At 41.3% G+C, this 27,791-nt stretch overlaps 1 protein-coding gene across 2 annotated transcripts in view; it reads right to left on the bottom strand.

Moving 5' to 3' along the window:
- Positions 1-27,791, bottom strand: part of dnajc1 (DnaJ (Hsp40) homolog, subfamily C, member 1) — a 172,153-nt gene that overhangs the window by 87,711 nt on the left and 56,651 nt on the right. For both annotated transcript variants that reach the window (XM_072253819.1, XM_072253818.1), the window contains 2 exons: positions 17,410-17,507; positions 13,300-13,393 (listed from right to left, as the gene is read on the bottom strand). In XM_072253819.1, the coding sequence (XP_072109920.1) occupies positions 13,300-13,393; positions 17,410-17,507 (192 nt within the window). The remainder of the gene's footprint in view (positions 1-13,299; positions 13,394-17,409; positions 17,508-27,791) is intronic.

The raw sequence follows: 27,791 nt of genomic DNA on the forward strand, positions 1-27,791 counted from the left end.
CGGCAATATCATCCACCTTATTCCTTATGCTGCGTGCATTTAAGTATAACACCTTAAGACCAATATTTGGTACTTTTCGCTCTGATTTCACTGCAACTCATCCCAATGGCTGCAAATTTGCCCCATCACCTGCCTGTCTTTCCTAACATCTTTACTGCTCACTGTCTTAGGTTTATCTCTGTTTTGCCCTTCCTCCGCTCTATCATTCCGGTTCCCAATCCCCTGCCAAATTAGTTTAAACCCTCCCTAACAGCTCTATTAAACCTTCCCGCCAGGATATTGGTCCCCTTCGGGTTCAATCCCTTCCAACTTATGTTCGTGACACTTCTCACGCTCTTAAACTTTTTGATGATTTTAAGTTCCCTGGCTCCCACCGCTTTATTTTCACCATGGATGTCCAGTCCTTATATACTTCCATCCCCCATCAGGAAGGTCTTAAAGCTCTACACTTCTTTTTGGATTCCAGACCTAATCAGTTCCCCTCTACCACCACTCTGCTCCGTCTAGCGGAATTAGTCCTTACTCTTAATAATTTCTCCTTTGGCTCCTCCCACTTCTTCCAAACTAAAGGTGTAGCTACGGGCACCCGTATGGGTCCTAGCTATGCCTGCCTTTTTGTTGGGTTTGTGGAACAATCTATGTTCCGTGCCTATTCTGGTATCTGTCCCCCACTTTTCCTTCGCTACATCGACGACTGCATTGGCGCTGCTTCCTGCACGCATGCAGAACTCGTTGACTTTATTAACTTTGCCTCCAACTTTCACCCTGCCCTCAAGTTTACCTGGTCCATTTCCGACACCTCCCTCCCCTTTCTAGATCTTTCTGTCTCTGTTTCTGGAGACAGCTTATCCACTGATGTCTACTATAAGCCTACTGACTCTCACAGCTATCTGGACTATTCCTCTTCTCACCCTGTCTCTTGCAAAAACGCCATCCCCTTCTCGCAATTCCTCCGTCTCCGCCGCATCTGCTCTCAGGATGAGGCTTTTCATTCTAGGACGAGGGAGACGTCTTCCTTTTTTAAAGAAAGGGGCTTCTCTTCCTCCACGATCAACTCTGCTCTTAAACGCATCTCCCCCATTTCACGCACATCTGCTCTCACTCCACCCTCTCACCACCCCACTAGGAATAGGGTTCCCCTGGTCCTCACCTACCACCCCACCAGCCTCCGGGTCCAACATATTATTCTCCGTAACTTCCGCCACCTCCAACGGGATCCCACCACTAAGCACATCTTTCCCTCCCCCCTCTCTCTGCATTCCGCAGGGATCGCTCCCTACACAACTCCCTTGTCCATTCGTCCCCCCCATCCCTCCCCACTGATCTCCCTCCTGGCACTTATCCGTGTAAGTGGAACAAGTGCTACACATGCCCTTACACTTCCTCCCTTACCACCATTCAGGGCCCCAAACAGTCCTTCCAGGTGAGGCAACACTTCACCTGTGAGTCGACTGGGGTGATATACTGCATCTGGTGCTCCCGATGTGGCCTTTATATATTGGCGAGACCCGACGCAGACTGTGAGACCGCTTTGCTGAACATCTACGCTCTGTCCGCCAGAGAAAGCAGGATCTCCCAGTGGCCACACATTTTAATTCCACATCCCATTCCCATTCTGACATGTCCATCCACGGCCTCCTCTACTGTAAAGATGAAGCCACACTCAGGTTGGAGGAACAACACCTTATATTCCGTCTGGGTAGCCTCCAACCTGATGGCATGAACATCGGCTTCTCTAACTTCCGCTAAGGCCCCACCTCCCCCTCGTATCCCATCTGTTACTTATTTTTATGCACACATTCTTTCTCTCTCTCTTTTTTCTCCCTCTGAATATACCTCTTGCCCATCCTCTGGGTCCCCCCCCCCTTGTCTTTCTTCCCGGACCTCCTGTCCCATGATCCTCTCGTATCCCCTTTTGCCAATCACCTGTCCAGCTCTTGGCTCCATCCCTCCCCCTCCTGTCTTCTCCTATCATTTTGGATCTCCCCCTCCCCCTCCAACTTTCAAATCCCTTACTCACTCTTCCTTCAGTTAGTCCTGACGAAGGGTCTCGGCCTGAAACGTCGACTGCACCTCTTCCTACAGATGCTGCCTGGCCTGCTGCATTCACCAGCAACTTTGATGTGTGTTGCTTGAATTTCCAGCATCTGCAGAATTCCTGTTGTTTTTGAAATTTGGCTAATGGATGGCTGCTGTTGGGAGCTGAACGTCCAATATTGGAAATATAGGTTAGTAGGCAGAAGGGGTGGTGTGGCCATGTATAAGAAATAATATTAAATCATTAAAAAGGGATGACACAGGATCAGAAGGTGTAGAGTCTCTCTGGGTTGAGTTAAGAAATGGCAAAGGTAGAAGGACTCTAATGTAGTTGTATACAGGCCTCCAAACAGCAGCCAAGATCTGGATTACTGTCACGATTTTGTAATGTACTAGCGGCAAGAGATGACAAATTGAGTTGTGTTTTAATATTAAAACCACTATATTTACATCTACTCAAAAATATAGAAAATTAAATAAACTACTTTCTTAAACAGAAGTAAACAGTGTTACGCGTCTATAGCTCCCTTAGTCAACCTTAGAACCCGTTCTTAACAAATCTTACTCAAGCACAGTCTTTATGTGGCAGTTCAGTGAGTCCCAGTAATTCACGAAATAGGTGAGAGGAGAGACTTGTGGATTCACAATGCAGCGACGAGGTGATCACAACGAATTCCAAAGATTCCACAGCTAGCAAACGAAGAAAGAGTTACCGAAGATCCCAGCCGAGGAATACTGTTCTGAAGTTCACGAAGAGCGATTTCACAAAGTGACTGTCACGAAATCCACACCCATGGATCATACGAAGGACAGAAACGACTCCACAATGCACAGTGTGCCACTGATTAACCCAATCCTTTGGGTATAGGTAAGCATTAGGCTTTACCCTTCTCGATTGTGAGCTGTTCCCTGATAGCTCGAAGTGCAGTCTTTTCTCTCTTTCCTTCGACTCCTTTTCAGCACTGTCCACATTTCTTTTATACCGTCAGCATATATCATATGGTAACGCTCACAGAAACGAAACTGTGAACTCCCAGTAAAACAAAACTGTGGACACGTAACAATTACAAGTTACAGCAGGAGATAGAAAAGGTGTGTCAGAAAGGCAATGCCATGATAATCGTTGGGGATTTTAACATGAGTAGATTGGGAAAACCAGGCCAGTACTGGATCTTGAGAGAGAATTTGTAGAATATCTAAGGGATGGCCTTTTAGAACAGCTTGTTATTGAGTCCACTAGGGGATCAGCTGTGCTGGATTGGGTGTTGTGCAATGATCTGGAGGTGATAAGATTAGATTATGAGGACACGCAGTCCTCTTTTATTGTCATTTAGTAATGCATGCATTAAGAAATGATACAATGTTCCTCCAGTATGATATCACAGAAACACAAGACAAATCAAGACTGAAAACTGACAAAAACCACATAATTATATATAGTTACAACAGTGCAAAGCAATACCGTAATTTGATAAAGAACAGATCATGGGCACAGTAAAAAAAAGTCTCAAAGTCTCTCGAAAGTCCCATCATCTCACGCAGACGGTAGAAGGAAGAAAAAGAACTCTCCCTGCCATTATCCTCCAGCGCTGCAAACTTGCTGATGCAGCACCCTGGAAGCACCAGACCACAGCCAACTCTTGAGTCCGTCCGAAAACTTCGAGCCTCCAACCAGCCCTCCGACACCGAGCACCATCTCCACCGAGCGCTTCGACCCTAGCCCTGGCAACGGGTAATAGGCAAAGCCGAGAATTTGGGGCCTTCCCCTCCGGAGATTCTTGATCGCGCAGTAGCAACGGCAGCGAAGCAGGCATTTCAGAAGTTTCTCTAGGTGTTCCTCCGTGCTTCTCACATCTGTGTCCATCAAATCAGGATTGTGCACGACCCCTACTTAACAAATACGATATCATTTCGGAGCGGCCATGCGCGCTGCGTCGCACCACCATCTTCTCCTCCCCTTAAGAAAGCTTAAGGTTAAGGAACCCTTAGGGAACAGTGATAGAATATGATAGAATTCACTTTGAAATTTGAGAAAGAGAAACTAAATTCCAATGTGTCTGTATTTCAGTGGAATAAAAGAAATTACAATGGCATGAGAGGGGAACTGGCCAAAGTTGACAATAGCAGGAAGGACAGCACTAAAGTGGATAACCTTCCATTATCCACATGAAACTGCATCTGACAAACATTTGTCCACTCCCTCTAAATCATCTTTAAAGATCACGCACCCATCTACTTTTGTGTTACCTGCAAACCTGGAGATACTATATTTCAATCACAGCTCTGAGGTGCAGATCTTTAGATCCTGGGGATGTGAACAGCTTATTATCCTTTTCATAATACTACTGTATTTTTTTAAACTAACACCAATTTCTCCAAGCCCATCATTTAATCTTGAAGCCCTACAATATTTCTATGATTTCCATGCTTTCTTCTGTGAAGAAAGACACAAAGAACTTATGTAGTTTTCTGCCTTTCATTACTGCCCAATGTAATTTCTTCTGTTTCACTGTGCAAGGGAACTTATAAGGAGTCAGAGAAGAAACAGCATGGTGCATTTATGTCTCAAGAACCAAACAATGAACCTTACAAGTATACCAGTCCTTAAGTAGGGGGACAAAAACAAGGAACCAAAACAATACACAGCACAGCATACCCTGCACACTTGTCACAAGCTATCCCTAATTTGACACTCATCTGCCCTGTAATAAGCCCAAATGGTCCCTCTGAATCACTTTTCATACCTAAATGCTAACCTTTATTACATGTAGGACACTCAAATCCTTGTACTCTGATACATCCTGCTATTTCAACTGGTCCTGCTCCTAAACTGGACACCATCCATTCCATCCACCTGCCAGTTTCTACTCACTGAATATTTCTGTATCTCTCTGCAGACTCTTTGTAGTCTTCTCACAATGTGCCAACCCACCTCCCTCAATATCAACTAATAGATCTGGCTACAATGCACTTTGTTCTTTTTCTCCTTAGCAATTAACACAGACTTCGTTGAAACAGAATCAGAATTAGGTTTATTATCACCAGCATGTGTCGTGAAATTTGTTGACTTAGCAGCAGCAGTTAAATGCAATACATAATATAGAAGAAAATATATAAATAAAATAATAAAAAATAAATCAATTACAGTATATGTATACTGAATAGATTAAAAGTCGTGTAAAAACAGAACTATATATTAAAAAGTGAGGTAGTATTCAAGGGTTCAACGTCCATTTAGGAATCGGAGAGGGGAAGAAATAGTTCCTGAACTGCTGAGTGTCTTAAGGCTTCTGTACCTCCTACCTGCGAAAAGAACATGCCTTGGGTGCTGGAGGTCTTTAATAACAGACACTGCCTTTCTGAGACACCGCTCCATGAAGATGTCCTGGGTACTTTGTAGGCTAGTACCCAAGATGGAGCCGACAAAATTTACAACCCTCTGCAGCTTCTTCTAGTCCCGTGCAGTAGCCCTCACCATCCCCACCATACCAGACAGTGATGCAGGCTGTCAGAATGCTCACCACGGTACATCTATAGAAGTTTTTGAGTGTATTTGTTGACATGCCAAATCTCTTCAAAGTCCTAATGAAGTATAGTTGCTGTCTTGCCTTCTTTATAGCTGCATCAATGTGCTGGGACCAGATTAGGTCCTCAGAGATCTTGACACCCAGAAACTTGAAACTGCTCACTCTCTCCACTTCTGATCCCTCTATGAGGATTGGTACATGTTCCTTCGTCTTGCCCTTCTTGAAGTCCAATAAACATCAGTAAGACGAAAGAGCTGAGTGCCAGGTTGTTGCTGCAGCACCACTCCACTAATTGGCATATCTCACTCCTGTATGCCCTCTCGTCTCCATCTGAGATTCTACCAACAATGGTTGTATCACTAGCAAATTTATAGATAGTATTTGAGCTATGCCTAGACACACAGTCACATGTATCTAGAGTAGAGCAGTGGGCTAAGCACACACCCCTGAGGTGCGCCAGTGTTAATCGTCAGTGAAGAGGATATGTTATCACCAATCCGCACAGACTGTGGTGTCCCGGTTAGGAAGTTGAGAATCCTTTTGCAGAGGGAGGTACAGAGGCCCAGGTTCTGCGCTTCTCAATCAGGATTGTGGGAATGATGGTATTAAATGCTGAGCTATAGTCCATGAACAGCATCCTGATGTAGGTGTTTGTGTTGTCTAGGTGGTGTAAAGCCATGTAGAGAGCCATTGAGATTGCATCTGCCGTTCCACCAGCACTCTTCTCAGTAGAGCCCTACCAATTACAGCTAGCCAACATGAAAATCACCCATACATCTCAAGTCTGCTTTCTTTGGTTAGCTAATCTTTAAAGCATGCTAATGCCACAAACTCTGGCTTTAAGGAGTAACTATTAATAAACACTACTGAATATCGCTTGGAAATGCAAATCCACTATTCTTACAAACCTGCATCCCAAATCAAATCTGATTTTGGTTTCATAAAACTATGTTACACTAATTCTATTTTGATGTTCCAGATGTCTTGCTACAAATTCTTCAATAACAGAGATTTAGATGTTTCTGGTTTCTCCAGTTAAAGCATAAAGTGCAGAAACTGCATGCAGATTCCTGGTTTCTTTCATAAATACATATATTTTGCATTTTCCCCCAATCTGCTGAGACCTTTTCAGAATTGAAGGAAATTTGAAAATTCATAGACAATGCTTCCCATACAGTCAGAATCAAGAGTTGCATTGCATAGAAAAAAGAGCCCTTCAGTCCCTCATGTCCACATTGATCTTCTCCCCCATTTGGCCACTCATGGTCTGTATCCTCCTATATCTTGCATACTTGTGATTGTATCTGACTCCACTACCTCATCAGGCCTTGTGATCCTGATATCAAGCACAGTATATTTTTCAAAAAATCGCTTTCAAAACTTCTTCCTCTCATCTTAAACCTACACTCTTCTTTTAAATGATACCACTAGTATAGAAAAAGATTTGTTTTATATTTGCACAGTTTTTCTTTTTAGCACATTGGCTGCTTGTCAGTCTTTGCGTGCAGTTTTTCATTATTTCTTTCATAATTCTTAGTTCTACTGTGAATGCCTGCGAGAAAATGAATCTCAGGCTAGCATATGGTGACATTCATGTACTTTGATAATAAATTTATTTTGTACTTTAATTTTGACAATCTAACCTATATATGGTTCTCATAATCTGATATAACTTTAATAACCCTGTCTTTGCCCCTCCAAGGAAACCAAATTCACTCTATTCAATCTCTCCTCATATTTGAAGTCCTCCAATCCAAACATCTTACTGAATCTTCACTGCACTCTCTCCAGTTAATTGCATCCTTCCTATAGTGTGGTATCAGCACTGTGCACAATATTCCAAGTGTTGATCACAGTGCAATGTAAAATCACAACCCTTATATTCTGGGCCTCAACCTCTGAAGGCAACCACAGTACGTCTTCTTCACCACTTTATCAACCAGTGTTTCTACTTTCACGGATCTGTGGATTAGGAATCCGATCACAAACCAGAGAAAATCTGCAGACACTGGAAGTCCAAGCAACACACACAAAATACTGTAGGAACTCAGCAGCCCAGGGAGCATCTATGGAAAAGAGTAAAAAGTCGACGTTTTGAACCAAGACCCTTCATCAAGAAGTCTTTCATGAGTCCTAATGAAGGGTCTTGGCCCAAAACATCGACTATTTACTCTTTCCCGGGACTATTGAGTTCCTCCAGCATTTTGTATAGGTGGATTAGGAATCCTAGGTCTCCGTTTCATCAACATTCCTTAGTGCCCTGCCATTTACTGTACTAATCCTAACCTATCTGACTTCCCAAAATTCATCCTCTTGAGTTTGATAGAATTAAATCCCACATGTCAATCCATCATCTAACTTTCCATCTGATCTATATCCTGCTGCACCTACTCCAACCTTTCTCGCTATATGCAACTCTGCCAACTTTTCTGTTATCCGCATAGTTAATAATCGTACTTCTTACATTCACATCTAGTTCTTAATATTTATCACCATCATATACTATAGCAGCATTTAGGTCCAGATGACTTGTTAGCCTCCAACTTGATTCCTTCCTCCTTCTGGTTTTTTAAAAAATTTTTTTTTCTTCTTTTCCCCTCCCCGTTCCTTTCATTTCCCACTGTGGCACATATCCCTGCAAACAAGAGAAATGCTACACCTGCCCTTCATCTACTCCCTCACCTTTATCAGGGCTTTGATCAGTCTTTCCAGGTGAGGCAACACTTCACCTGCAAATCTATTAGGATCGTCTACTGTACTCAGTGCTCCCGATGCGGCCTGTGGCCTCCTCTACATTAATGAGACCCGCCATAAACTGGAGTAACCACTTTATTGAGCACCTCTGTTCCATCCTCCAAAAGTGGAACTTCACAGTGGCCAACCATTTTAATTCCTAACCCCTTTCCCGTTCCATGCCCTCCTCTTCAGCCACGATGTGGCCATTCTTTGGGTGAAGGAGCAACACATCACATTCCGTCCGGGAATCCTCCAACCTGATTACATGAACATTAATTTCCCATTCCAGTCATTTATTTTTATTTTACTCTTTTTTTTCCCCTTTTCCCCTCCCCGTTTCCCACTTTCTCTATTCCCCTCTCTGGCCTCTTACCTCTTCTCCTCACCTAGCTATCAGCTCCTCATTAGTGTCTCTCCTTCCTCCCTTGGTCCACTCTCCTCTTCTATCAGATTCCTTCTTGTTCAGCCCTTTACCTTTTCCACTCAACTGGCTTCACCTACCACTTCCTAACTCAGAGGTTCCCAACCTTATTGCAAATGATGGAGCCATAAAACTGATATTATTTAATCTATTTCAATGCTTCTTCTTTACAGCATATAAAAGTATTATTAAAACAGAAGTTCCTTGTCTTCTCTTGTCCTGGGGGGTCAAAAGCATCTACTGATAATTCAAAGTAGTACAACTAGCATTGACACATGGAACCTGGCAAATAATTTTGTGTATTGACACTTCATAAAACATTAACCATCTTGCACTTCCATGATTATCTCCATTAAAGTTCTAAAGCTCTGCAATCCGTATCTGAGAAGCCTAGAGAGCTGTCAGTTGTCCTAAGCTGCTATGTGACTACAGGATTATATAGTTTGATCATGATTTTCAGAGATGTGGTTTGGTCACGTGAACAAAGGTTCTTTTCCTTACACTAACTAAAAGAAATCAGAGTGATAAACTTTTGTTTAATAAAAAGAATGATGCATTCCATTTTTGGGCATTAATCAAAAAAGATAAATCAGAGATACTCTAAAAATTCCAAAAGTCAATTAATACCTGTGAAAAGAAAAAGCTAATGTTTTAGCCCAATGACCTTTCATCTAATGAAACATATTAATGCAGGCTTAAGATGTCATTGAGAATACCTGTTTTGAAAGGTATCTTCCTTGCAGTTCACCATGATCAAATTCAACAAATTACATGACAGCTGCCAGCTGGTGGCGTAGTGGCATCAGTGCTGGACTTCGGAGAGAAGGCTCCCCAGTTTGAACCCAGCAGGCTCCCCTGGCACGCTTTCCATCTGTGCTGGGTTGAGTGCCGAGCTAGCAATTCGACCCCGTAAAAAAAGAAATTGCCTGCTACAGAAACATCAACAGCAAAAAGTTGATGGCCTATGCTCTCTCATGAGTTTAAAAGGCAATTTCCTTCCTTCCTTCCTTGGCAACTGCATGAAATACAAGAACTGAGACAAAAATGACCATGTTTTAAAAAAAACAAAGGTCATCAACCTGAAATATTCTCCCTCCACTGATGCTGTCTGGCCCAAGTATGTTAGACTGATAGCATCCACAGCTTTTGCTTTTAAAATAGAAATAAGATTTCTCATTAAAGAAAAGTAAAACTTAGGCAGAAGAGTGGTTGTAAGCTGGCTTTAAATAGTCATTTTGTCTTCAATCCTGACAGGTGAATTTCATACACCTGCCAGATATTTGCTAAATCAATCATGACCATATGCCACGAGAACTGTTTTTAAAAAGATAGTCATCTCAATGACAGGTTTAGCTTGTATTAGGCTGCTGCCAGATGTACAAGATTTGGGTTTCTGAACAGGTGGCAAAAGAGCCTTTGAAGGTCAGTGATAAACTAACTGCATGGCATATTTTAGGACAGGTGGTACTATCAGGCATAATAGAGTAAATTTCAGTACTAAAATTCATAATACTCAGTTCTCATCACAAAATATTGATTTATTATCTTTTATTCAGAAATACAGCACAGAAGAGGTCCTTCCAGCCAGAATGCAAAAAATTCTTACAGACGCCACTGGAATTGAACCCCAAACTTTGAAGTCACTGAGCTGCAATAGCGTCGTACTTACAGCTACACTACAGTGGCACCCCACAGAACTACTCAAATTTTAAAACTAAAAATAGCAGAACCAGGTACAAATAAGCAGACCTCAAAAATCAGTGATTAAAGTGAAGCTTTAATTGACTACTTAGTTATTTGCAAACATGTCAGAATCCACAAAAATTCAAAATCTGATTTATTGAAAACTGCTATATTTTTATGATACCAATATCTTCTCTTAGACACTTCATGGAGCTAAAATAATTAAAAATAAAGTGTCAAGAAATATAATCAAGTTAGATTTAATAGAGAGGTGGAATACATAGGAAGAGGGTAGGCACAAGGAACCCCAAGAGGTTGGGACAATGTAAAGAGGGAATTCTAGACTTTTGGTCATACAAATCATTGTCAAAGCTGACTAAACCATTTTTTCTTGGTTCGCATGGCTGGAGGTGGCTATGGAAATGCGACAACCCTGTCAATTGAGTGGTCCAAGGTTCAAACAACAACCTGTACGGTCAGTTTAACTGAACTAAAATAGGAAGGATGATGGATTTATCTCCAGGAATGAATGTAGATATCCTCTGAACATAGAGCAAGATAAGCCACCCATGTCAGAACATTTTGGTGATGTGAATCAGTAGGCTAAGAGGCGATCCTAAAAGTCCTAACAGGATGATTTCCATACGAAACATCAAATTGCATACTCAGATGATTAAATTCTGAAGGTGGCCAGGTTTTAACAAGCACTTGAGTAAGAAAGAAGCAGACTGATTTCTGAAGAGAATTTCAGAGATTAGGGCTTAAGTTGCAGAAAGCACTGGTACTTCACCCTTCTCCATTACATCTGTACACATGGGGGACGAGACAGGACCCAAACTGTAAGCTCTGGGGTCAAAAGGGGACATTGGCTCATATACTGTCCCTCTGTAAAACAGCTCTAACTCAAGAACGGTATAGGTGGCGCCATGATAAGGTGCTACTGGCTCTTGCTGATACACTAGAGTGGGAGGGATGCAAGAAGAGGATGGCTAGCATAGATTTGAGGCCATCACCTTCATCAAAGAGGGAGCCAGGCCTTTGGTAACCAAACAACCAAAGCCCAATCTGCCGCTAGCGGCCAGGTCCTGGGAGATGAGGGTCGATGTGGGAAGGAGGTTGCAGTTCCCGGATGTGGTGCACACAACCCTATGCCCGGACATTGTACTGTGGTCAACCGAAGACAAGAAAATAATTCTGCTTGAGCTGACTGTGCCGTGAGAGGAGGGATGGGAAGAGGCCCACGAGAGAAAGGCCTTGAAGTACCAGCCCTTAGTGCAGGAGTGTAAAGACAAGGGACGGCAGGCATGGTTGTTTCCTGTGGAGATCGGCTGCAGAGGTTTCCCAGTCAAATCAGCATGGCAGTTGTTGTCAGGAGCAAAAACCAAGCAGCTCGTAGGACGGGGGAAGAGGCAGAACGAGCCTCTAGTTGGATTTGGAGTAGGCGAGAGGAGGGGAGCTGGAAGCCAGGGGCAGATGGGCAGTGATTTGGCCACCACTGCCGGCCCACCAGCTGGAGAGTGTCGTGGTTGAGGGTTGAAACACTCTGTGAAGGTTGGGAACCAGCTGATGACATCTGCTCCTGGCTGAAGGCTACGGTTATCTTATAAGGTAACTGGAGAATGCACCCTAACAGGTGTATGTAACAAGCACTAAAGATCGGACTGGTGGAGCAGTGCTATCAGAGGATTGTATAACTAGAGAAAGTTACAAATAAGTATGTCGGACAAGGGGAAGGGAATTAACCATATAGATTTTTGAAGGGAAAAAATGTTCTGCTATAGGGAAAGTAATGAATTATAATATATAAATCTGGAGAACTTATTACAACAGCCAGTGCAATGAATTTGCTTACCAGAAGTATGTCTTCAACAATGGTGAAAACTTTAAAACAAAATGTTTTTTTAAATGATATGTACTTCCAAATTACTTACAGATGCTTATAGGAATCTTATAGATTCCATTAAGGACATTAAGGATCATAGAATATTGAGAAGGAATTTCAACCATCTCTGATCCACAAACTAAACTTAACTGTCAAGCTCATTCTAAATTGGTTTTAACTAGAGGCTGATCCCACGGAACAACATGCATCACAAGCATTCAATTCATGATTATTCCAATATTATTTGCTGTTTTTAAGGGGGTTCATTTGGTTACATGATCTCCATTAAACAAACCAATTTTACTGTGCAACTTCCTTGTGCTCAGTAGTCCTTTGGACAAATCCCAATCGAATGGGTCTGAAGCAAGCTTGAACCCCACCGCCCCCAGCTGCTCACTGTGCAAATGAACAGGGCTTTAATAAAGAACAAATATTTTCCTGATCACAAGATTTACCCTGTTTTTAATAGCCAGCCCTTATTATTTATCCTTCCCTCAGTGGTTCAGCCAACTTATAATCCCACAGCTGCCAGCAGTCTTCCTACATTGCCAAAGAGACCATTCAAATACGAAGTGCTAGTCTGAAAGATGATAAAAAGCTATTTGATGAGGATAGTCATAGCCAAGTATGTATTTAGGCATGATACTACACACACATCACTCAAATGTTGAAGCCAATTATAGATTTTTTTCCTGCTACTCTGGTAGACATGAGTTAATTCAGTTTATCTGAAAAATTAAGACTGATTTCTTAATGAGCTTTTTTCAATTTATGATGTAAAAACACTAAAATATATAGAAAATTGCTACTTAATAGAATATCACACAATAAATAAGACATTCATATTGAGTGAAGAATAAATTTTATTGGAAACTGATGTTATAGGTTTGAAAGTTAATTTTTTTTTAAGGCTATGCTATTTTAGAAACTGTATCTTGCATAAGAAAACAACAATGCTTCTTTCAACCAGATGAAAGTTTAAATAAACAGCTTTATGGAGTTTCCTGACTTACCTGACAGCACTGCGGTAATGACTTCAGTACAAAATAAAAGCAGATTCCTATCTTGCAAGGCAACAGGTCCTGCCAATGAGGCTTCTCGATAGATCTGCAAGGGAGAGTTATAAGGATATAAAAATAAAACACAGATTCTTGCATTATAAACCAAGTGAAATTTCAATGCAAGATTTTGATTTTATTCATTTTGGGACAGGGAGAGGTGGCTCCATTTTGCTGGCCTATTAAGTACAAATATGATGCATTAGTCTTGCATAAAAGACCTCACAACAGAAATTAATGCGTTCTTACCACCTCAAAGACCACGAGAACCATTGAGTGACAGCGCGTTATTTTTCAAAATAGAGACATTCAGCAAGCAAAGGTTTTTTTTATTTGTTCTCTGGCAAGTGGAGGAAGAGGAGCAGAAAAAATACAGGCAGCAAGGTGGCAGGGGGTAGAAGGGTGAGGGAGGGCAAGCTGGGGTGGGGGCAACAGCAAACAAGAAGAGTGTGTGAATGCACAAGAGGGAGACAGAGAGAGAGATAGAGAGAGAGAACTGCAAAACCCACCAAGAAGGGGCAGGACAGATTAGTAACAAGACAACAGCTCTCACATTCTCAGTAAGGGAGATTGATGGTGTGGGAGAGGGACAGGGGAGAAGGTGGTCAAATGAGCTGTGTGTTATAGCCAAGGCCCCACAATGTAGGTTGGGGGTGGGGCAAACAAAAGTGGAGTAGAGAAACAAGGTATGTACCAGGACCATGAAGGTATAGGCAGTGTTTGGGCACGGGAAATAAATAGTGCAGATCTGAGTAATGGAATGGCGAGTGCTAGTAAATTGGATCGCATGAGTTCTATAACACTGTTTTTCCTTCAATAATGTGCAAACATATTTTCCATTTTCATTACAAGCTTCTTACAATATACATATACACATGTATCAGCAAATCCCACACTCATCCACAATAGGTTCTAATCTCAGTTCCTATACCCAGATTAGGAATTGTTTTAAAATTTAAGAAATCTGCTTTTAAGCACTCTGATATAAAAGCAACATAAACACAGTGCTATCCTCCAAAACAATGATCAATTTGCACTTTTTCTAATCAAAACTGATTTCAAATTTCCTATTGCCAAGCACTTCGGTATTTTGGGAATAGTGATCTTTAAATTTAACATGTTTTTATGAGAAAAAATAAAGAAATCCTATGTAGTTTTCATCAGGAGGAAAACATCAGCCATCAAGACAGCTGCTCACTCTGCATTTTCTACTTTGCAATAGGTCACATGGCCAACTTTTCTTCAGAGACCTGCACAGGTCTGACCCTGACAGCATGGATGATAGATAGGAAGAACCAACGATCAACACTGAATTTAATGTGGCTGCATCAAGCAAATTTCAAACAATTCTACATTTTACAATGTTAAAATATTGCACATTTTACAAACTGGTTACTTTGACAATAACCATAAATAAGCATACAAGAAGAGGGAACGGATTTTAATTTTGCAAAGACTGATTACATTCAACAGAAAATACTTCTGGATTAAAATCAGGTTGCATTTTCCTTTAATCTTGTATATAAATCATTACATCAATTTTCTTCACTGATCATGAGAATCAGTTTGGCACCAGCACCATGATTTGTAGAAAGCCCTTGAAGCTATGGCTAACACGACATTTAATGCAAGCAGTATCATTCCCAAGCCCAATTCTGTCCTTGGTCCAAATCCACAGACAAGGACTTCAAAAGACGAAACTAAATTTGACTCGGACTGTTTCTTCTTTCCTGAGCGACAGGATAATGAGACCAAGTGTAGAACCCCAGATCTCCCAAAGTTCATTTTATTAAGCAAGTAGCTGGTGTCAAGGTCTGAGACAAAAAAAAACTTATCTTAAAGGCCATCAAACTGAAGAATGGATTTCTCCAGGTACTGAAATATTTATTTCTGTCCAGTGGAAATCCCTAGATTCTGCATGGTCTCAAAGATGCCATTTCTTTATCCCACTACTAGCCAGAAACCACACTCAAGAATTCCTTCCCTTAGTTCTACCTATTTGACCAAGCTTTCAATTAAGTTTCCCAGTATAAACATTTGACTCATAGCTCACTTTATTTTAAGGGAACAATGGGAATTATTCAGTGTTGATAAGACCATAAGATACAGGAGCAGAATTAGGCTACTCAGCCCATTGACTCTGTTCTGCCATTCAATTATGGTTGATTTTTTGTTAAACTCCATTCTCTTGCTTTCTCCCCATAACCTCCTCATCAATCAAGAACATAGAATTCCTTGCCTTAAATACACCCAATGACTTGGCCCACACAAGACTCTGTAATAATGAATTCCACAGATTCAACATCCTTCAACTGAAAGAAATCCCCATCATCTCAGTTTTAAAGGGACATCCTTTCATCCTTTTATTCTGAGGACTGTGCCACCAGTTCCTTGACATGCTATGGAAACTTCGATACGAATTTCACTCAAAACACATTGAAAGATTTGTGAACATTAATTGACTCAAGGGATATGGAGACAACAGAGAAAAATGGCATCAAGAAGAACAACCAGCCACGACCTTTGAGATAGGTAGAACAGGTTCAAAAGGCCAAATGGCTGATTCCTGCTCCTATTACTAATATAACACATTGGGAGTATCAGTACAATAAAAATTGCATTAGTTTGCGGGTGTGACTAACCATCTCATTCCCTAGGTCATTTGGAATGGACAATAAATAACAGCTTACACACTGGAAAGCAATGTAAGCACTTCTCCATGTTTGACTTTAAGATTTCCATACACAGGTACCTTACATTATACACAACATGCTTCTCCAGGAATGAGCATGTTAGTAGAATCAGCACAAAAAGAGGTCATTAAGGGATGATATATAAAGTTCCTTTACTGGCAGCATTGCTGTGCCAGGCATCTACTTGAGGGCTCAGCCTACCACTGGAGTTGCATAGCAATGAAAATGTTAAAATTCTCATTGCTGCATGACTCAGTATGAAAAGAACCACTGAGGCAATTTGCAATGGCTGCCTCTGAGAGTTGGTGTTGGGCAGCATGGGGCAAGTGGTATGGCTGTTCAGCACACAGATGCCAGGCCAAGGAGTCCTAAATGCACAGTGGTAGAGCAAGAAAGAGGGGAAGTTAGCATCTTCCATCACATCAAAGATGTGATGAGATAGCCAATGGGATCTGAGTGTTCCTCCGATACATGGAGCAGCCTCCACACAATTACCCATACTCACTGCTGTCAGCATGCTCCTGAGCCTTGCACCTATATGCTATGCCCAGATTGCTTGCTTTCACAGGTACCTCTGCACATTGCTACATGTCTTAGTGTACTCAAGCAAAGTGTTCACCGCTTCATTGTTGTGGAAGCATCAACAGAGTGCAGTGGTCCCTGTTAGGCTCCCAGCATAACCTACATGAATGACCTTTCTGAAGTATGGAGAGCACACGCCTGTGTGTTCTCAAACTCCAGGACGGAGACTGCTAGAACAAATAAGCACTCAGTGAAGTGGCACTAAGCAGGACTGTACCACTTCATACACATTTCTAATTTTACAAGCTTTGTGCTTTATATCTTCCTATCTTAATTATAACCACTTATTTTGGTTCGCACGTTGTTTACTCATTTATTTATTTATTTCCTGCTAGGGCTATTTACCAATTTTTGTCAGTTTACTTTAGACTTTAGTTATTAAGATGAAATGACACAGCAAAAATAGCTTATGAGAACAACCAGATATATTTGCAAATACAATCAGTGGGCTATGAACTATGGGACAGAAGACAGGATGCATGGAAACAGAACATCTAACATGGAAGGCAAGGAAACATTACAACATGAAGAGGAATGTGACAAGGGGAGGTCACAACACCAAAAAAGATTAGGTGAAAATGATACTAACCAGAAGGATTTTTATCTGTAACTACCCTAGTTTATCAAGGTAATTTAACTATAAAATTACCCAGAACAACTTTAGCTCCAGCTCTCCTAAAAGGAGATCAGAACACCCACAAAATGTTCAAATACATATTTATTTTAACCTTTAATTTCAATTGTCATTTAAAGTAGTCAAGACTCTTACAAATAAAGTATATCAAGTTACCTATCATTTTTATCAGGAACACCAGCTTTCCCTTCATCTGCTGTTTTACTGCCTGTTTTTTTCTTTTTCTCCCTCTTCTTTTTGCTAAGAAGGTCATCCTGAAAGGAAAAAGAAAAATAAAATCACAAGAAACTAAAATCTCATTTGCAAACTACTTTATGAATCTGAATTAAAAATATCAACAACTTCTTTGCAAATATATGAGATTTTGCACTGAAGAAAATCTAACATTGTTTGTTGTTATATCAAATTCATTTCTGGGTTATAATGAAGGACCAACTCTGGAGACAATGTGTATTTCCACAGCAAAGTTAGCCATAAGTTAAAATTATTCAGCTCAGTTTCCTCAAAACCACTACAACCACCTCCACCACAATTTCTTCATTTTTAGTAGTCACCAGTATCATCACAGTAAAATATTAAATAATGTTTGTAAAACATGAAAAGTTGTAATTTTGCAGCTGGGAAGATGATTAATTTATGATTTTATTTTGCAAGAGAACAGGAAAATAATCCATGGGGTGACAAATAAATATTCCTGGGGCTACACTTTGATGATCAATTCAAAAATGGTCACCACAATTAAAAATAGCTTAACTGAAACTGTTCCATTCAGAAAAGGACTAATACAACATAAAACATCAATTAAATTATTTAATATTCATGATACTTACTACCATTAGACAATTAGAAAATCAACTGAGTTATCTTCATTTGGACATCAACGGCTATCCAAAGGGATCATGGTTCTTCAATTACAACAAAGCAATCCAATAGTGTCAGGGGCAGAAATGAGTGTAGTCACTATTACTAAGGACAAGGTACTTAGGAAGCTGAAAGGTCTGAAGGTAGAAATGTCACATGGACCAGATGCATGATGCCACAGAGTTCCAAAATAAATAGCTGAAAGAGATTGTGGAGGCATGAATTGTGACCTTTCAAAAATCAATAGATTCTGGGATGCTTCCAGAGGACTGCAAAATGGCAAATGTCACTACACTCTTTAATAAGGTAAGGAGGCAAAGGATAGGAAATTATAGGCCAGTTAGCCTGACTTCAATGGTTGGCAAGTTGTTAAGAGTCCATTATTAAGGACGAGGCTTCACAGTACTTGGAAGCACATAATAAAAATCAGCTGAAGTCACCATGGTTTCCTTAAGAGGAAACCTTGCCTTACAAATCTGTTAGAATTCTTTAATGAAATAACATGTAGGGTAGATGGAGGAGAATCAGTGAACATTGTTTACAAGGATTTTCAGAAAGCTATTGACAAGGTGCCACACGTGAGATGCTGAACACGATCAGAACCCACAGTATTATATAGGAAAGCTATTAGCATAAACAGAAGATTGGCTGACCGGCAGGAGGCAAAGAGTCGGAATAATGGGGGGCCTTTTCTGGTTCACTGCCAGGAAGAGAGTTGCGTCCACTACATTTCACATTAAATACTAATGATCAGGATGACAGAATTGATGACTTTGTGGTCAGATTTGCGAGCAACACAAAGATAGGTGAAGGGGCAGGCAGCATTGAGGAATTAGGGAAGCTGCGGAAGGAGTTGCATGGATCAGGAGAATAAACAAAAAGTAGCAGATGGAATACAGCATAGGGAAGTGTGTGATCATACACTTTGGTAGAAGGAATAAAGGTGTAGATTATTTTCTAAACTTGTTCAAATTCAAAAATCTGAGATGCAAAGGGACTTCAGAGTCCTAATGCAGGACTGAAGGTTAAGACCGAACAATTATCTTGAAGGTTAAGTCAGTAATAAGGAAGGCATTCACTTCAAGAAGACTAACGTATAAAAGCCAGGATGTAATGCTTGTGAGAATTGTGAGCAGTTTTGAGCCCTATATCTAAGAAAAGGACGTGGTGGTAATGGAGAGGGTTCACAGGTTTACAAGAATGCGGCTGAGAGAGAAAACAAATCAGCCATGATTTTAAAAATGCTGGTGAACGCAGCAGGCCAGGCAGCATCTATAGGAAGAGGCACAGTCAACATTTCGGGCCGAGCCTATAGATGCTGCCTGGCCTGCTGCATTCACCAGCACTTTTTATGTGTGCTGCTTGATATTCCAGCATCTGCAGATCTCCTCGTGTCAGCCATGATTTGAATGGTAGAGCAGACTCGATGGGCCAAATGGCCAAACCCTGCTCCCATGTCTTACTGTCTTTTCTAAAAGATAATAGTGACTGTCTTAGTGCTCCTAATATATTTAAATTTCCCATATAGTTCTGAAAGAAGATGTGAACCACCAGTCCAGAATGCTGTATATCAATGTACTAATAATTGTACAATGTACTAACGATGTACTAATAATAGACCAGTGAGCCTTACGTCTATGGTGGGAAAGCTGTTGGAAAAGATTCTTAGAGATAGGATCTATGGGCATTTAGAGAATCATGGTCGGATCAGGAACAGTCAGCATGGCTTTGTGAAGGGCAGATAGTGTCTAACAAGCCTGATAGAGTTCTTTGAGGAGGTGACCAGGCATATAGATCAGGGTAGTGCAGTGGATGTGATCTATATGGATTTTAGTAAGGCATTTGACAAGGTTCCACACGGTAGGCTTATTCAGAAAGTCAGAAGGCATGGGATCCAGGGAAATTTGGCCAGGTGGATTCAGAATTGGCTTGTCTGCAGGAAGCAGAGGGTCGTGGTGGAGGGAGTACATTCGGATTGGAGGGTTGTAACTAGTGGTGTTCCACAAGGATGGTTCTGGGACCTCTACTTTTCGTGATTTTTATTAACAACCTGGATGTGGGAGTAGAAGGTTGAGTTGGCAAGTTTGCAGACCACACAAAGATTGGTGGTGTTGTGGATATTGTAGAGGATTGTCGAAGATTGCAGAGAGACATTGATAGGATGCAGAAGTGGGCTGAGAAGTGACAGATGGAGTTCAACCCGGAGCAGTGTGAGGCGGTACACTTTGGAAGGACAAACTCCAAGGCAGAGTACAAAGTAAATGGCAGGATACTTGGTAGTGTGGAGGAGCAGAGGGATCTGGGGGTACATGTCCACAGATCCCTGAACGTTGCCTCACAGGTAGATAGGGTAGTTAAGAAAGCTTATGGGGTGTTATCTTTCATAAGTCAAGGGATAGAGTTTAAGAGTCGCGAGGTAATGATGCAGCTCTATAAAACTCTGGTTAGGCCACACTTGGAGTACTGTGTCTAGTTCTGGTCGCCTCACTATAGGAAGGATGTGGAAGCATTGGAAAGAGTGCAGAGGAGATTTACCAGGATGCTGCCTGGTTTAGAGAGTATGCATTATGATCAGAGATTAAGGGAGCTAGGGCTTTACTCTCCGGAGATAAGGAGGATGAGAGGAGACATGATAGAGGTATACAAGATATGAAGAGGAATGGATAGAGTGGACAGCCAGCGCCTCTTCCCCAGGGCATCACTGCTCACTACAAGAGGACATGGCTTTAAAGTAAGGGGTGGGAAGTTCAAGGGGGATATTAGAGGGAAGTTTTTTTTTACTCAGAGAGCGGCTGGTGCGTGGAATGCACTGCCTGAGTCAGTGGTGGAGGCAGATACACTAGTGAAATTTAAGAGACTCCTAGACAGGTATATAGAGGAATTTAAAGTGGCGGGGTTATATGGGAGGCAGGGTTTAAGGGTCAGCACAACATTGTGGGTCGAAGGTCCTGTACTGTGCTGTACTATTCTATGTTATATAAACAGCATAATTAAAAACCCCACCGAATCTGCATGTTGCCTCTTCTCTAACCACCCCATTAAGACAGAAGATATAAAAAGCCTGAAAGCATGAACACAAGGCTCAAGAACTACTGAATAGTCCCCTAATATGACAAGGTGGACTCTTAACCTTACAATCTACAGTCATGATCTTGCACCTTATTGTCTGCCTGAACTGCGCCCTCTCTGTAGCACTTTATTGTGCATTCTGTTATTGTTTTCCCTTGTACTAACTCAACACACCACTGTAATAAAATGATCTGTAGAGTTTCTTTCACTGTACTTCAGTACATGCGACAATAATAAACCCAATTTAAAGTGTCAAAGAACAGATTAGCAAACACTTCAGATTGTGGGATTTCTCCAAAGCATTAAGATGGCTGGATGGGAAATTAATATTTTCAAGCTGGTAGGCCACAAAAAAAAAAGCAGCTTAAAGATCAGTGCTCAGGCATAGAACCTTGCTAAGTGAATGGTCAAGGTCGAGATTGCATTGGGTGCTATTCTAATAAAACATTCAAACTCAGGTCAAGTTGGCCATGCTGGCTCTAGAACTTTGCAGAGCTCCAACATGGAAAACAGTTTCAAAAAAATGATATTTCTGAAATGCTGATTTCCAGAAGATATTAGATTGCAAAATGGTATGCCACCAAGTTTTTAAACTATACTTTATCCATGGAAAACAGCAAAGTACAGCACAGGAACAGACTCATTTGTTCAGAATGGTACATGTTCTGCTTTCCCCATCCCCTGCCTGTCCAAATGCCTTTGAAAGGTAACAATTGTATTACTCCATTGGCAGCATTTTCCAACACCTACCACTCTCTGGGTAAAAGAAACATGCCTCATAAATCTCCTTTAATCTTCCACCCATTTTCAAACTATACCTTCTCATATTTGACTTTTCCACTCCAGGGGAAAAAGTCTTATTAATAAAGCAGATAAGGGTGAAATTAATGGAATTCAATAGTATTCAACTCTACCCTTCCCAAATATGATTTGAAACTTGTTGGAATAGATGTTTCTTGTTTGGAGACAGCATCAGGCAATATCTCAAGTGCTTGATTATAGTTGGTTGCTGGTGGTATGTAAACTACGGTCAGGACTATGGAGAACTCTCTTGGTAAATAGAACGGACGACATTTGATCATTAGATCTTCAAGGTGGGGGGAACACGTTAGACAAAACCACTACATCCGAGCTCCACCAAGACTTTATCATGAAACACACACCTTTTACCTTTTCTAAATCAGCCATTCAGTCCATACGGAAAATCTACGCAATTCAGATTCCTTTGTGAGCTAGTAGCAAAAGATGTGTGCCCATACACACACGCAATCTTAATGGGTACTGCCACTCAATCCGTTCAGTATACAAAATCCAGTTACAAACTTAGAAACACAGAAAACCTACAACACAATACAGGCCCTTCAGCCCACAATGCTGTGCTAAACACGCACTTACTTTAGAAATTACCTCAGGTTACCATAGCCCTCTATTTTTCTAAGCTTCATGTAGCCATCCAGGAGCCTCTTAAAAGACCCTATTTGTATCTGCCTCCACTACTGTCGCCGGCAGCCCATTCCACGCACTCACCACTCTCTGCTTAAAAAACTTACCCCTGATATCTCCTCTGTACCTACTTCCAAGCACCTTAAAACTGTGCCCTCCTGTGCTAGCCATTTCAGCCCTGGGAAAAAGCCTCTGACTATCTACGCAATCAATGCCTCTCATCATTTTATACACCTCTATCAGGTCACCTCTCATCCTCCGTCGCTCCAAGGAGAATAGGCTAAGTTCACTCAACCTATCCTCATAAGGCATGCTCCCCAATCCAGGCAACATGCTTCTAAATCTCCTCTGCACCTTTTCTATAGTTTCCACATCCTTCCTGTAGTGCGGTGACAGAACTGAGCACAATACTCCAAGTGGGGTCTGACCAGGGTTCTATATAGCTGTAACATTACCTCTTGGCTCTTGAACTAAATCCCTCAGTTGATGAAGGTAAATCCACCATATGCCTTCTTAACCACAGAGTCAACCTATGCAGCAGCTTTGAGTGTCCTATGGACTTGAACTCCAAGATCCCTCTGATCCTCCACACTGCCAAGATTTTTACCATTAATACTATATTCTGCCATCATATTTGATCTACCAAAATGAACCACCTCACACTTATCTGGGTTGAACTCCATCTGCCACTTCTCAGTCCAGTTTTGCATCCTATCAATGTCCCGCTGTAACCTCTGACAGCCCTCCACACTATCCACAACACCTCCAACCTTTGTGTCATCAGCAAATTTACTAACCCATCCCTCCACTTCCTCATCCAGGTCATTTATAAAAATCACAAACAGAAGGGGTCTCAGAATAGATCCCTGAGGCACACCATTGGTCACCCATTTCCATGCAGAATATGACTTGCCTACAACCATTCTTTGCCTTCTGAGGGCAAGCCAATTCTGCATCCACAAAGCAAGGTCCCCTTGGATCCCATGCCTCCTTACTTTCTCAATAAGCCTGGCAAGGGGTACCTTATCAAATGCCTTGCTGAAATCCATATACACTACAACTACTTCTCTACTTTCATCAATGTGTTTAGTCACATCCTCAAAAAATTCAATCAGGCTTGTAAGGCACAACCTGCCTTTGACAAAGCCATGCTGACTATTCCTGATCAGATTCTGCCTCTCCAAATGCTCATAAATCTTGCCTCTCAGGACCTTCTCCATCGACTTACCAACCACCGAAGCAAGACTCACTGGTTTATAATTTCCTGGGCTATCTCTACTCCCTTTCTTGAATAAGGGAACAACACCCACAACCCTCCAATCCTCCAGAACCTTTCCTGTCCCCACTGATGATGCAAAGATCATTGCCAGAGGCTCAGCAATATCCTCCCTTGCCTCCCACAGTAGCCTGGGGAACATCTTGTCTGGTCCCGGTGACTTATCCAACTTGATGCTTTCCAAAAGCTCCAGCACATCCTCTTTCTTAATGTCTATATGCTCAAGGTTTTTAGTCCGCTGTAAGTCATCCCTACAATCGGCAAGGTCCTCTTCCGTAGTGAATACTGAAGCAACATATTCATTATGTACCTCCGCTATCTCCTCCGGTTCCATACACACTTTTCCACTGTCACACTTGATTGGTCCTATTCTCTCACGTGTTATCCTCTTGCTCCTCACACACTTATAGAATGCCTTGGGGTTTTTCTTGGTGATCCTGCTCACCAAGGCCTTCTCATGCCCCCTTCTGGCTCTCTTAATTTCATTGTTAAGCTCCTTCTGCTAGCCTTTTAATTTTCTAGATCTCTATCATTACCTAGTTTTTTTGAACCTTTCATAAGCTTTTCTTTTCTTCTTGACTAGATTTTCAACAGCCTTTGTACACCATGCTTCCTGTACCTTACCATTCTTTCTCTGTCTCATTTGGTACTTACCTATGCAGAACTCCACGCAAATATCCCCTGAACATTTGCCACATTTCTGCCATACATTTCCCTGAGAACATCTGTTCCCAATTTATGCTTCCAAGTTCCTGCCTGATAGCTTCATATTTCTCCCTACTCCAACTGAATGCTTTCCTAACTTATCTGTTCCTATCCCTCTCCAATGCTATGGTAAAGGAGATGGAATTGCGATCACTATCTCCAAAATGCTCTCCCACTGAGAGACCTGACACCTGACCAAACTTGTCAATCTTCCCAATGTAACCAGCCATTTCTGCTCTATCTTTTAAATGATTATCATCACCTGGTACTCACTGCTTACGAACTCATGAATTCTTCTGTTTTCTGCCTTTTTGTTTTAAACTCAATTGTCTCTGCACATGTTGCATTGCTCTTTCACTTTCTCTTTGTCACTGCTTTATATAAAAAAAATCTCGATCGTCTCGCTGTGCCCCAACAGAACAGTAGCCATCTTGGGTTAGTTTTGAAAATACTTCATCATCACTGTTGTGTTTTGCAACTCCAAAACAATAAACTAATCAAAAAGGAAACCAAGAGAGCCAGAAATACAAGTCAAACTTTGGTTTTGACTTTAAGTAAGGCATGCACCTATTACATGGTGGTGTCATGATGTACGCAATTCACTTATTTTACATATAGCCCATAATGAATTATTTAAATGAACAAGAATGCTTAATCAAATAATACATTTACAATATTATTCAAAACCTACTGAAATATTAAATGCACAACAGGTTTCATTGCCTTATTTGAAAGAACTTTTTCCAACAGCAGACACTTCGGTTGCTGTTGGTTGCTTAGCGCTGGTATAAATCTGTATTTCAGATACTCCACGCTATATTGTCTACACTTCCTTTTCATTTGGTCTGTATCTGAAATTTTCATTATGCATTAACAACTATGGTCAATCACTGATTGTTTAAGTCCAAACTCAAGCATTGCAACTAATAAAGGGGAAAGTTATGATGTTATGATAGCTCAGGCAAAACCTGACTCTCTGCCTGAAGGTACATAAAGCAGGGCAGAAATATCTTGGTTGGGGCATGGGCTAGAGAGATGCAGTCAAGACCATTCGAAAGGGCAGATTCTGAACTTTACCCCATTGAACATGATACACTAATTCACAGGAATTGCATCAATGCCTGATTAGAGTATGTGAAATGCACTAATTAACACTGTAGTACAGTAGCCAATGACAATGGCTGGGCCCGGAAATAACACAATGTCTTTAGTCCAGATTTCTCATAATACACCAAATTGAGAAGTGTCACATTGCTTTTCAACAACTGTAACACACTTCGAGCAAACCCTAAGAGAAGGGTGGGTTAGCAAGAGATGAGGTGATTACATGATCATTGTAACTGCGGTTCAAATACATAAATAATTCATTTCCCTCAGCTGCCTCCTTGCTACCAAGCACCCAGCTTTATCTTTGTCACACCTTTAGTTACTCCCACCACCCCCCCCCCCTTTGCATCTCTTATTTCTCAATTGTTCCCTGTTTGGAAAATAGTCTGTCCCTTTATTCCTTCTACCAAAGTGTATATCCATGCACTCCACTCCATCTGCCATTACTTTGCCCATTCCCTAATCTGTCCAAGACTTTCTGCAGACTTCCTGCTTCCTCAACACTAACTGCCCCTCCATCTATCTTTGTACCATCCACAAACTTGACCACAAAGCCATTAAGGTAGCCTAAAGGTTAACTTGCAGGTGGAGTCGGTGGTGAGGAATACAAATACAATGCTAGCATTCATTTCAAGAGGTTTAGAACACAAGCAGGGATGTAATGCTGAGACTTTATAAGGCACTGGTGAGGCCTCACCTTGAGTATTGTGAACAGTTCTGGGTTCCTCATCTAAGAAAAGATTTGATGACATTGGAGAAGAGGTTTATAAGGATGATTCCAGGATTGATAGGCATACCATACAAGGAACGTTTGATAGCTCTGGGTCTGTACTTGCTAGAATTTAGAAGGATGAGGGCGGATCTCATTAAAACCTTTTGAATGTTGAAAGCCCTAACAGTGTAGATGTGGAAAGGATGTTTCCTATGATGGGGGAGTCTAGGACAAGATGGTACGGCCTCAGGATAGAGGGGTGTCCATTTAAAACAGAGATGCAGAAAAGTTTCTTTAGCCAGAGGGTGGTGAATTTGTAGAATTTATTACCACAGGCAGCTATGGAGGCCAGGTCATTAGGTGTATTTACAGCAGAGCTTGATAGGTTCTTGATTGGATATAGCATGAAAGGTTACAGGGAGAAGGCTGGGGAAATGGGGCTGAAGAGAGAAAAAAAAAATAAAGTATCAGCCATGATTGAAAGGCGAAGTGGACCCGATGGGCCGGATGGTCTAGTTTGGTTCCCAAGTCGTATTAATTCTATCCCAACAATAAGGTTGATCAATTTCCTCTCTTGCCTTTCTCAATAACCTATGACAAATCCCATCAGCCCCTGAGAGCATATCCACCCTAATGTTCTTTAGGAGATCCAATGCCACTTATTTCTAATTTCAATATGCCCCAGAATATCAGCATGCCCCTCTATGATATCACTGTTCTACATGTCCTTAACCCTGGTGAATATCAATGCAAGGTACTTATTTAGTATCTCACCTGCTTCCTCTGGCTCCTGGCATAAATTCCCTCCTTTGTCCTCAAATGGTCCTACCCCTTTCCCAGCTACCCTAGTTTTAATGCACAAATAAAATTTCTTGCTATTCTCCTCCATTCTACTAGCTAAGGACAATTCGTGGCCCCTTTTAGCTCTCCTCTCTCCCTGTCCTTTCCTGCTTGCTTTCTATTCCTCAAGAAGCCTACCCAATTCTCAGCTTTTTAAATCTTTACATACACTTCCTTTTTCTCTTTTGCTAAACTTGTAGCATCACTTGTCCAGGCAAGGATGATTTGTAACAATTATTGTAGAAATCTCTGGCACTGAAAATATTGATCATTCTTTTTCAAACAAATCAATAGCATATCCAAGACTATTATTTTTACAATGAGAATCAGAATGGGTCAGATGTGGAAAACTACTTAAGCTTTACGTAAGTTCATGTTGGTTATGGTTGGGTCAAGTTTTAATCTCTTGCTGGATTCTGCTTACTGATATGGGTTATAAATAATCTTGGTGAGAAGACTGAATACAATTAATAAAGCTGTGTGGAAAATATCAAAACAGTTGCAAGAAAGTGTGAAGAGTTCACA

Source organism: Mobula birostris, chromosome 3 (assembly GCF_030028105.1).
Source record: "Mobula birostris isolate sMobBir1 chromosome 3, sMobBir1.hap1, whole genome shotgun sequence".
NCBI lineage: Eukaryota > Metazoa > Chordata > Chondrichthyes > Myliobatiformes > Myliobatidae > Mobula > Mobula birostris.